At 35.5% G+C, this 11,977-nt stretch overlaps 1 protein-coding gene across 1 annotated transcript in view; it reads right to left on the bottom strand.

The window, feature by feature from the left end:
- LOC106872761 (myocardin-related transcription factor B) overlaps positions 1-11,977 on the bottom strand; it is a 355,455-nt gene that overhangs the window by 29,233 nt on the left and 314,245 nt on the right. The window contains exons 8-9 of the mRNA XM_052970965.1: positions 2,852-2,927; positions 92-253 (exon numbers count right to left, since the gene is read on the bottom strand). Of these exons, the coding sequence (XP_052826925.1) occupies positions 92-253; positions 2,852-2,927 (238 nt within the window). The remainder of the gene's footprint in view (positions 1-91; positions 254-2,851; positions 2,928-11,977) is intronic.

The raw sequence follows: 11,977 nt of genomic DNA, 5'->3' as shown, positions 1-11,977 counted from the left end.
TGTGTGTGTGTGTGTGTGTGTGTGTGTGTGTGTGTGTGTGTGTGTCTGTCCGTCCGTCCATCCCAAAGTATGTTTATTTGATGATACTAACCTTTGATAGCTTCTGCTAGTTCTTCATTTGCTTGCAAGATGTTGCCCTGTACAAGTTCCAATGGGCCAGGACGATGAGACAACTTATCATTGAGTCCATCAGCTAGCTTGGCTCTTTTTAGCTGTCGTTGACGATCATGAAGTGATGGATCTACATTTGTATCTGAATAATAATAATAATAAGATAAATAAATGAATAAATAATTCTTAACAAAGATACAGCAGCAAAAATTATAGGGAGGGTAGATTTTTTAAAATTGAGTGCAACACTTGATTGGTACATATTTTGTCAGGTCGGTAAAGATGAAATGCAAAGTCAACCATGACAATATTTAAATAACAACAATTTCCTTTCGGCTATAGACACAAGGCTGGATATTTTGTGGGAGAGGACTAGTCAATTACATCAACCCCAGTGCTCAACTGGTACTTATTTTATCAACCCCTGAAAGGATAGAAAATAACCTCAACAGAATGTAAAGGATCAGAAGAAATGCCAAATCATCCTCCTCATCATCCTCCTTTAACATCCATTTTCCATGCTGGCATGGGTTGGACAGCTTGACCAGAATTGTCCAGTCTAATTTGGCTTGGTTTCTACAGCTAGATGCCCTTCCTAATGCTAACCACTTTACAGTGTGTAAATAATAACAATAACAATAATAATAATAATAATAATCCTTTCTGCTGTAGGCACAAAGCCTGAAATTTTGGGGGAGGGGACTAGTCAATTACAATGACCCCAGTGTGTAACTGGTACTTAATTTATTGACCCCGAAAGGATGAAAGGCAAAGTTGGCCTTGGTGGAATTTGAACTCAGAATAGTCATAATAATAATAATAATAATAATAATAATAATAATAATAATAATAATGGTTACAAATTAGACAGAGGGCCAGTAGTTTTTGAAGAGAAGGAGAGGCTCCAAAATGTAGATTTAAAGAGAGAAACTGAGAGTTTGTGGGAAGTTGATCAAGATGAAGTGCTGTGTCAGTGAACAAAGGTATTTATTCCACATCTTCAATGAAAAAGTGCCATTTTTGTAATCAATAAGTGGAAAATATTGAGCACATTGAAGCATGCTATAAAATGTTAGATCAGATAAAATATAAGCAGCATCATGACAAGGTTTGCCTCAGTTTACACAGATCATATAAAAACTATAGATACACTTCACACTATTTGTAAGTACAATCATGTAAAAGAAAAGGTTCTAAATGAACCTGGTAAATCAAAAATTCTATTGGTCTTGACATCCAGACAGAATAATTGAATATCACAGACGAGATGTCATTGTCTATGACAAAAAAAAAAAAAATTTTTTAATAGAAAACGACTCAACAGACATTGCAATTTTTTCAGACAAGAATATTGCAAACAAGGATATAGAAAGATGTCAAAATATATTGAAGTAAAAGTATATGGGATGACCAGCAAGAAAATATATTGAATTAAAAGAATATGGGATGACCAGCAACAAAAGTGAAAACTATAGCAGTAGTCTTTGGAGTTTAAGGTTCAGTAATCCCAAACAGTTATCATACCATCTGGAATGGTTGGACATCAAGACTGACATGCAAGTCGTCTACAAAATCTTTCTTGCTTGGAACAGCACATGTTCTAAGGAAGGTACTTCCCATCTAAGACATTTTGTTAAGGTTTATCAGTTGACATGAAGAAGAAAAAACTACAAAAAGCAGTATTTTATCTCCATTCTGTGCAATGAAATAATAATAATGATTCTTTCTACTATAAGCACAAAGGCACAAGGCCTGAAATTTTGGGGTAGGGAGCTAGTCAATTACACCAACCCCAGTGTTCAACTGGTACTTATTTTATTGAGTAATAATGGCTTCTAATTTAGATGTAAAACACAAAATTTTTGACAGAAGGAGCAATAGCCAATTACATCAGTCTCAGTACTTGGTGGTTATTTAATTAACCCTGGAGGAATGAAAGGCAAAGTTGACTCTGGTGAGAGATCAACTTTCTCTATGACTGAGTGTTTGGATTGTTTTTCCTTAGCAATAATTTTAGTTGATTGTCAAACTTCAAAATTTAAAAATCAATATTTTAATTTTTGCTTTAAATGCTAAAATATGAAGAAGAACTGAGAGCCATCAGTCAGCTCAACTAATGAAATATGAGACTATTGATAGAAGTCAAACTCTAAAACAGACTAATTTAGAAACCATACAGTAATAATTAACATTTCTTCTTTCTGTCAACCTTGTACAAATGAGATCATCATTATCATTATCACTTAACACCTATGTTCCATACTGGTATGGGTTGGATGGTTTGACAGGATCAAGAGGTCCAAGAACTGTGTTGTGTCCACTGCCTATTTCTACACAACTGGATGTCCTTCCTAGTGCCAACAGAGTGTATTAGATGTTTTCTTCATGCCACTAGCACTAGTGAGATTGCCATGCAGTTGCCATTCTATGAACACTGAGAAAGACAACTTTATGCAAGAAGGTGAAGAAGTGAAGTATGAGAGCAGAACAGGCTTCTTCCTGTAGAGGAGCTACATAGCAACTCACATTTTACTAGTGAAGGTGGGAGTGACCAGGGTAGAAGTGAGAAGAGATAAAAAGAATGGTGATAAGGTGGGTGGGAGTGAAAGGGGCAGAAGAATTAGGAGTGGCTGGGTGGAGGATTTAAGAGTATGAAAGTGAGAGATTGAGAATGGGTGAGGGGGTGATTATAAGGAATAAGTACCAATTCTATTCTATTTTAAAATTAAAATGAACTCACCTTCTAAAATGTGTTGATTTACAAGAGATTCTCGGTCAGGACGATGTTGTATTTTGTGTCGTAAAAGATCTCCAGTCTGAAAAATTTACATTATTAAGTTAAGACAATTTCTTTTGCACATTTATATCATACCAATGTCAACTGGTGTCAAAACCAAAAACCAAACACATTTATCATAAGCATTACCATCACTGCAATCACCACCACCATCATCAACAGTCTAAATTTGTTTTCCCACACAGTAGTTAAAAGTCTCAGAATGTATTCTCTATTCTACATTAATTTTGAAGCCTAACTTTACAAATGTTTCTCTATCAGCCTTTAACTCAACCAAGAACACTCCCCACTCCCCATGTAGGGGCACTTTCTAAGTGCAAAAACATTATCCATACACATGCAATACCATTTAGAACAAACTCACTTGTACTCAAATCACTTCTAGAGTTGATTTTTGTTCCCCAACCAACCAAACTTAGTCAATTCATCACATTCTAATCACTGTAAGATATCTTGTCTTCTGTCCTGCCATTTACTATCCCATTTCTGATGCAGTCATCTCATTCCTGAAGAACTGACTGAACTCAAATGTTTCCATAGTTGCTGTTTCCTATCCTCTGCTTCTACATATTTCTCTGCCATGTAACACTATCCTTCTCACAGTTGTAATTCTACAGCCTTTTTCTCTTCTTTGTTTTGTACAATGATAATCTTATTGTTGTCATCAACAGATGCAATAACTCCCTTAATCTTTCCCTACCTTATACAACTACTACATAATACATGTACACAACGCTGGCTTATTGCCATGAATGTAGAAATGCAATTGTCTGAATCAAGAACTATTTTTGATGAATTGCATGTATAATGAGCTTTATTGCATTTTTGCAATCTTTACAGAATTATGTTTTCTTGTTTTAATTAACAGAATTATGTGGTTCATGCTGAAGCATTGGCTTGATATCTCAAATAATAAATATTGTGTGCATATACTGGAATGTTTGCAGACAGAAATAAGCATAGTATGCAACTTAACCAAGGATTGCATAATCTTTTTCTAGATGATATGAATGCATGTACACATATTATATGGTCAATATGAAGGACATTTTTTTTAATGATTGACAATTGTATTATTTTTTTTACTTCAACAATTTACATTTTTTAATTCCCATTGTTTTCAAAAGTAACGGTCCAATTCAAACCAACCACCACATCTCCTGTCATTTACTAGTTTGGTTGCTAACCTAAATCTCTACCATCAATTTTTTTTACATTAAATAGTAACAGAAACATAGGGTGTAAGCACCCAATCATAAATTTCTGGGTTCAATTCCTGAAATGAGCAGCATGTTGTGTCTTTCATGTCATGTTGGTCTGTACAGCTCAAATGACTACCAGTCTACCAATAGTCATATCCTCCAAGGGTGGTAGGATTGAGATAGTGATTACTCATCACTATACAAGGCACCTAAGATAATTACTATCAGGTCATACATGCTTGTCAGTGGTGATTACTGTGGTTTCATAGATCTGTAACCAGTAGAGTTCACCAAGTCAAGTGTTCATTTGTTTTATGAAGTTGTTAAGGAAGGAAATCAATAACTCAGGTAGGAAAACTGGAGAGGGTTTAGGATACTCTTTTGCATTGTAGAAATCTTGAGATATTAATTAGAGCAACAAATGTTGCTATAATCTAATTAAACAAAAAACAAAAATTTTTCAAAGAAGTGTAACAAATGAATGTGTAAAGTCTCGTAAATCTGCTGTTTTTATACTGCATTGTGGATATTAAAAGTTTGGATAAGATGATACATGAAACATAGAGATTGCTTCCAGGATTAATCAACTCTAAGGACAAAAAGTAAAGTTGGTTCTAGTTTAATTTGAAATCATAATCAAGAGGTCTAAACTAAATAGTTTTAGATCTCTCTGGTGATGATGATGATGATGATGATTATTATTATTTTGACACAAAGTTAGCAATTTTAAGGGAAGTGTGTTAATCTGTCTATTTTATCAACTCTGAAAGGATGAAAAGTTGACCTCAATGGAATTTGAACTCAGAACATGAAAACTGGAACAAATATATAAAGCGATCTATCCAATACAATATTACTTTAATAATAATAATAATAATAATAATAATAATAATAATAATCATAACAATTTGTAACAAAGGCAGAAATCCAGAAATTTTGGGGTAAGGGGGTTGGTTGATTAAATCAACCCAAGTACTTGGAACTTATTTTTTTATACCAACCCTAAAAAGATGAAAGACAAAGTTGACCTTAGTGGGATTTGAACTCAGAACATAAAGACTTAACTAACACTTTGTTCAAAATAATGTTGCCAATCCCTGTTCCTAATAATATCAACAACAACAACAATTAGAACCATTATAGACTGTAAGAAATAGGTCTATAATCACATTTGTAATTAGAACAACAGGGATGATACTCATTCCTTTGTTTCAAGACATTGACAGGTCATTTGACAGTTACAATCTAAAAAAATATCAATACTAGGGGTCTCAACCCTGCTGTAAAATATTTATCAACTCATCTTGGAGATTTTTATGTTTTCTAGAATGTCATCAATTTTGTGGGATATTGGAATTGCTTGAGGTATTTCCACAAATCAAAAATATGCAATTATATCATCATCGTCACTCACAAGACCTGTACATATAAGATCACTAGCAAGCAAGATCTCCACATCAACGATAACAAAAAATACCAAAAGTTTGCTTCTCAACCACATGGTTTTGGGTTCACTCCCACTGCATGCACCTAGGCAACTGTCTTTTATTATAGCCCATGGTCAACCAAAGCCTGTGAGTGGATTTGGTAGACAGAAACTAAAAGAAGCATACTTGACACACACACATAAGTGGGGGAGGGGGTCTTTGTGTCTGTCCCCCCACCACTGCCTGACAACCAGTGTAGGTTTCTTTACATCCCTGTAACTTAGTAGTTTGGTAAAAGAGACTGTTAGACTAAGCACCAAGCTTTAAAAAATAGAACAAGTACTACAGAACCTATCAAGGTGGTTCCCCAGTATGGCCGCAGTCCAATGACTGAAACAAGTAAAAGATATATATAATCATCATCATCCTCATCACTTAACGTCCACTTTCTATGCTGGCATGAGTTAGACAGTTAGACTGGAATTGGTAAGCTGGAGAGCTGCACTAGGTTCCAGTCTGGTTTGGCATAGTTTCTGTAGCTGGATTCCCTTCCTAACGCCAACCACCCCAAGAGTGTAATGAGTATTTTTTACGTGCCACCAGCATGGGTGCCATTTGCATGACACTGGCATTGGCCACAATTACAATTTCACTTGGCTTGATGAATCTTCTCATGCACAGCATATCATCAAAGGTCTTGGTCACTTGTGTGTGTGCGTATATATATATATATATATATATATATATATATATATATAAAATGTGTGTGTATGTGTGTGAATGTATGTATATATAATGTATACACACACACACAGAGAAACACCTTGAAGTTGCTTGACCTGCTATAAATAACAGTGAAATCATCTTATCTTAAAAAGGAAAGCATATTGTATAATACAGTTCGAGATACAGTGCGTCACAGAAAAATGGGACACATTAAATAATGTAGTCCCCATGGAAACCTCCACAAAGAGAGGAATGTTTCTTTTACAGCTGGAATGAATTTTGATGATAGAATCAGTTTGATCAGAGCTAACTGACCTGGGCTAAAAAACAGCCACAACAGAAAGTATGGAAATGGTTCTAAAAGATGAGATGTCCTCAATGATTAAGTAGATAAAAAAAAAAAACCTCAGCGAGCCAACAACAACAAATCACATATGGTAACCTGATGCTATCAGCTGACATTCCTAGATACTTACACATAACAACAAGGCAACTATCCAAAACACTTTGATAGATGTGTGGGGAGATGAAGGAGAGGGAAAGGGTTTGTTAGGGAGAGGAGGGAGAAAATGAAAAGAAGCAGCAGTAGAAGTTTGTGGAAGATTTTGTAGAAGTACTGCCAGAGCAATGGCCTCTTCAAAACTAGTTTCACAAGACAAGAGAGAAGCTGGAAATGCTTGCTGTTAACATTTTCTTTATTACTAAAACCTTAGCTATCAGAACTTTCCACCATCTGTTAGAGAGTGGGCAGATGCCTTTAAAAAGTGGGTGTGTGCATGTATATATACAATTGTACATGTGTGTGTCTTTGATTGTTTGTATGTACGTGCACACGTGCGTGCACACACACAAACATGTGATGTAGAAGTACATTCACATTGGATGATGGTTCACTTGCAGTTAGTGATTCTACAAAGAAAGAAGTTTGAAGTGTCAAAATGAAAGGCTACTAAATGTTGAGAATGCATGGGAGAAAGAGAGTCTGCCTGATGTGAACCCAAGTAAAGGACCAGCCATCAGAGTTTACAACATTATGATAGATAAAGCAATTAAGAATATGAAAATAGGGAAAATTCCAGGCCCATTAGCAATTACTGCTTAAAACAACTGGTAGAGTGGGATATGGCCTAGTCACCTGTATAGCTAATCATGTTGTTCACAAGGGGGTCATACCCAACAACTAGCAGTATTATAGTCAACTGTTTAAGGTGACACCTTAAACAGAAATAATTAAAGAGGTATCAAATTGCTGGACCAGGACATGAAAGTTACAGAAAGGGTCATAGCTCAATTAATTAGGAAGAGAGTTAACTAGATGAGATGCAGTTTGGTTTTGTGCCAGGAAGAGGTACTACTGATGCAATCATCTTGGTAAGGCAGCTTCAGAAGTATTCAGCCAAAAACGAACCTCTGTACTTGGCTTTTGTCAACATGGAGAAAGCCTTTAACGGAGACCCCTGCTCCCTTATCTGGTGTTCAATGCAGAAGCTAGGGATAGATGAATGGTTGGTGAGAGTTGTACAAGCCATGTACAGGGATGGTGTTAATAAGATGAAAGTCAGTAATGAGTATAGCAAGGAATTTAGTGTATAGGTAGGAGTTCAAATATTAGTTCTCAGTCCACTCCTGTTTATCATAGTCCCCCAGGCTATCACAGAGAAATTTAAGACTTACTACCCTTATTGCTTCTCTATGCTCATAACCTTGTTCTTATAGCTGAATCACTATCAGAACTAGAGAAGAAATTTCAGGTGTGGAAGCAAAGCCTGGAAACAAAGGGCCTTAGAGTTAATTCAGCAAAGGCTAAAGTCCAAGTAAGTAGGAAAACAGACAAATCATTAGTTCCTTCAGGAAGAAGACCCTGCTTGATATGTAGAAAAAGTGTTGATAGAAACTCCATTAGGTGTACCAAGCACAAGTGTTGGTAACAAAGGGCCTCTACCACAAATAATAAACAGGCTGTATGATGTCTGTATACAAACAGCTATGCTACATGGCAGTGAAACATGAGCTGTGAGTGTAGAGAACATGCAAAGGCTTGAAAGAAATGAAGCCAACATAATCTGCTGGATGGGTAATGTCAGTGTGCATGTATGAATAATTTAAGAGAAAAAGAGGGTATAAAAGCACCAGATGTTGTGTGGAAGATAGAAGACTATACTGGTATGGTCATGTGATGCATATGGATGAAGACAGCTACATAAAGAAGTGCCAATCTCTAATTATGGAGGGAACCTGAGGAAGGAGTAGATACAAGAATATGTAGTACAAAGTGGTAAGAAACGATATTCAGATGTTGAACCTCACAGAGGAAATGACAAGGGACTGAGACTTTTGGCAATTTGCTCTACTTGAGAAGACACATCAAACTAAGTAACATTATGGCTATTCATACACACAGTTGGGAGGTCTCTGTCTTGCAAGCTATCTGGCGAACCTGTAGGTGTTGGTGCAATGTTAAAAGTGCCTGTGCTGATGCCACATAAAAGGCATCCATTCCTCTACTAAAATGCACTCATGCTGGTGCAACATAAAAAGCACTTGTGTTGGTGCCATGTAGAAAGCACCTGGTACAGTCTGTAAACTGGTCGGCATTAGGAAAGGCATCCAGCCATAGAAACCATGACAATGGAGCGCTCTGGCTTGTGAGCTCACATCAAACCATTTATGTCCCATGTGAGTAAGGAAAACAGTTGTTAAATGATGATGATGATGATGATTATATATATTTAAAATGCTGGAATCTAACTGTATGCAGTGCAGTATATCACATTTTGATACATTAGAGTACTGCTCACATATCAGTGCAGCTGTGCTACACACAGAATAAACAGACCATCTAGCTGATAGAGAATTCTTAACTCCCCAGACAGATTCCATCCACCCAACTTCTTTAACTGCAACTACAATGATTCCTGCCCTTCTGAATCAATAAGTAATTTGCCCTTTATCTCAAGCAGACTGTCTCAATCTCCTTTCATCCTATACTCCCCACCCCTGTGCCATTATCACCACCGATTTTGTTTTGTAGACATTAACCTACACAAGTTCAAACTAAATATCAAAACCTATCAACTTCACTAGCCTATGGCTGCAAACACTTAAGGCCATTGCCCATTCTTCTTAGACAAAATTTATTCAAAAATATGTGTGTGTAGAACCACTTGACAAAATGTTGCTACATAAACTATTACTAATTTAGATGAGAGGAAATATTAAAATGCCAAACAAGAGTAGAGCTTCATTGTTCTTTTTCTTTCAACTCAGATTGACTTTGATCTTTTGTTTCTCTTTGCTTGTTAAAGCACTGGCAATGCTCAACCATAAAATTATTACAGAGCTGGACAAAATACTTAGCAGTATTTCTGCTGACTCATTATACTCTAAGTTCAAATTCCACCAGGGTCAACTTTGCCATTTATCTCTCTGGGGACAATAAAACAAAGTACCAGTCAAGCACTGAAGTTGAAGGTATTAAAAAAACCAGAATTTGGAAAGACATAGAGATCAAAGTAAATACTAAAAGGTTTGGCTGAGGTAAATATGAATTTTAGCTGTCTATTGTTTGATTGGGAAATATGCACAAGAAATAAATTGCAGAAAAGTGTGGCTGTTAATGAGATGAAGGAGCTGAAATTTATGGAAGAATTAAAATAATTTCGATAATCTAGAAATTTTAAAATTCTAGAGTTTATCCATTATGTTGAGATAGCCACTGATTCAACTGCATTTCAGGAATATTAGAAAGAGTATCAATATAATGTCTAGATTAAAGAGGAAATTATATTTTCTTGATTCTTAAAGTGTTAATTCAATCTCTGTGATAGAAAAATTGAAACCTAAAGCACACCAGAGATAGTCTAACGACCAGGTTTGACACCCATCCAATCCCTGCAACTATTGAAAAAGAAGTAGATGATATTAGTAATATAACATATTCAAATAATCATAATGTATAGAACATTTATAATGTTAATAGAAATATAGAACAGTTCTACTAGTTGCTGTAGTTTGTCTCTCTCAAGGGAAGTTTCTCTGAGACTAACTACTACAGCTATTTTACATTTGTACTAACATTATAAATATTATACACATCATTAGTTTAATCTAATACTGTCTCTAATGTATACATTGATAAAATAATTATATATCACCTGCATCAACTGGACAATCAGATGTTGTTATACAACACTAGTCACAATGCGCTTCTAATTATTTCTTGATTGTGCCCTTCTTTCCCATGTAACATACACATAGACATATCTTTATTTATCAATAACAAGAGGATATGAGAGCTTGATTCCTATCATCTCCCTCGGTAATTATTCTTGGCATTATGCCTCTATATTAATGTATGTTTTAATTTAATAAGTATGTGTGTGTGTGTAGGAGGGCAGTGTATGTGTGTAAATACACACACATTATATATATATATGTATATGTGTACATATATATATATATACATAATGACTGATGTTCAGATAATGCATTCAGACAATTTCTATGGTGCATTTTTTTCCCACAAATCATCAAAAGCAAATCAGAAAACACCTGGATTTTGGCAGAGTGCCACGGTGAATGCTGATAAAAAAAATCTTGGCAATAAGCCACAGACTGCCCTCCCATCCACACACCCACACCCACACACATAACTTGAGAGCAGTAGTTAACAACTAAGGGCTATAGATGATGCCTTTTTAATAATATAAACAATACGACTTATTCAAAACATTAAAGTGAAAATTAGTTAAAACCTTGTTAACTATTTCTACACTTTTTCAAATATTCATGTATTTTTGAAAAATTATTTTCTTGTTTCACTTCTGTTTAGGTCAGAGTATGTGTATGTATATACATAGGTGTATGGATATACATGTCTGCATATGTGAACATAAATGTAACAGAAGGTTGTGCACATGCATGTGTATGCACCCACACATGAACATGCAGGCACAAATATATATTCTATAAATGTGATATATAAATACAACTTTTCTTCAATTCTATCCCCTCTATCTAACCTTTCTATATTATAATCCTAAGGGTTGTCTCAACTTTATGCCAGCTCATTAGATATTTGTTGCATTGGACTCCTCACTTCCACCTTTGCCTATTTTCCTAATTTCCTACCAACTCAATGCCCCACCCCTATCTCATATCTCTAACATTTGAAATTCTCACTACCACTAATCAATAATTCCTAAGAAATCAATCTAAACCAGTGGTTCTCAACTGGGGCCCATATGATCCCTGAGGGTTTATATAAGATTTTCAAGGTCCATGCAAGCAAAATAGTAAATTGGAGATCAATGGTTGTGTAGTAACGCCTTCGCATGCGTAGTCTTACGCATGCGTAGAATTAATAAAGCAAGCGTTTCCCGCTCAATTCATTCTCTTTCAAGCTGGCCAGCGATTGAGCATGGATGTATGTTTAAAAGCTGTCTCTACATCTTTCGGTCTTATACTCGACAGCTCGTTATTCTCACTTCTAAAGATGTATAACTAAAGATTTGTATGTTTTACCAAGTAAATAAATGTTGTTTAAGTTGTTTAGTCTGGAGTTCAGCGTTCCGTCTATTTCTTTAATTTTTTAGTAGAAAGTCAGGTATACAATCTAAAGATGTATAACCCACTTTCTACTAAAGTGGTGACCCCCGACGAAGAAAAAACGCAGCATGAACTACGGATTACCAACTTATAACTGGTGAACCACG

This window comes from Octopus bimaculoides, chromosome 10, assembly GCF_001194135.2.
Source record: "Octopus bimaculoides isolate UCB-OBI-ISO-001 chromosome 10, ASM119413v2, whole genome shotgun sequence".
Lineage (NCBI taxonomy): Eukaryota > Metazoa > Mollusca > Cephalopoda > Octopoda > Octopodidae > Octopus > Octopus bimaculoides.
Note: the sequence above shows the minus strand (reverse complement) of the source record. Positions and strands in the feature narration are given on the sequence as shown.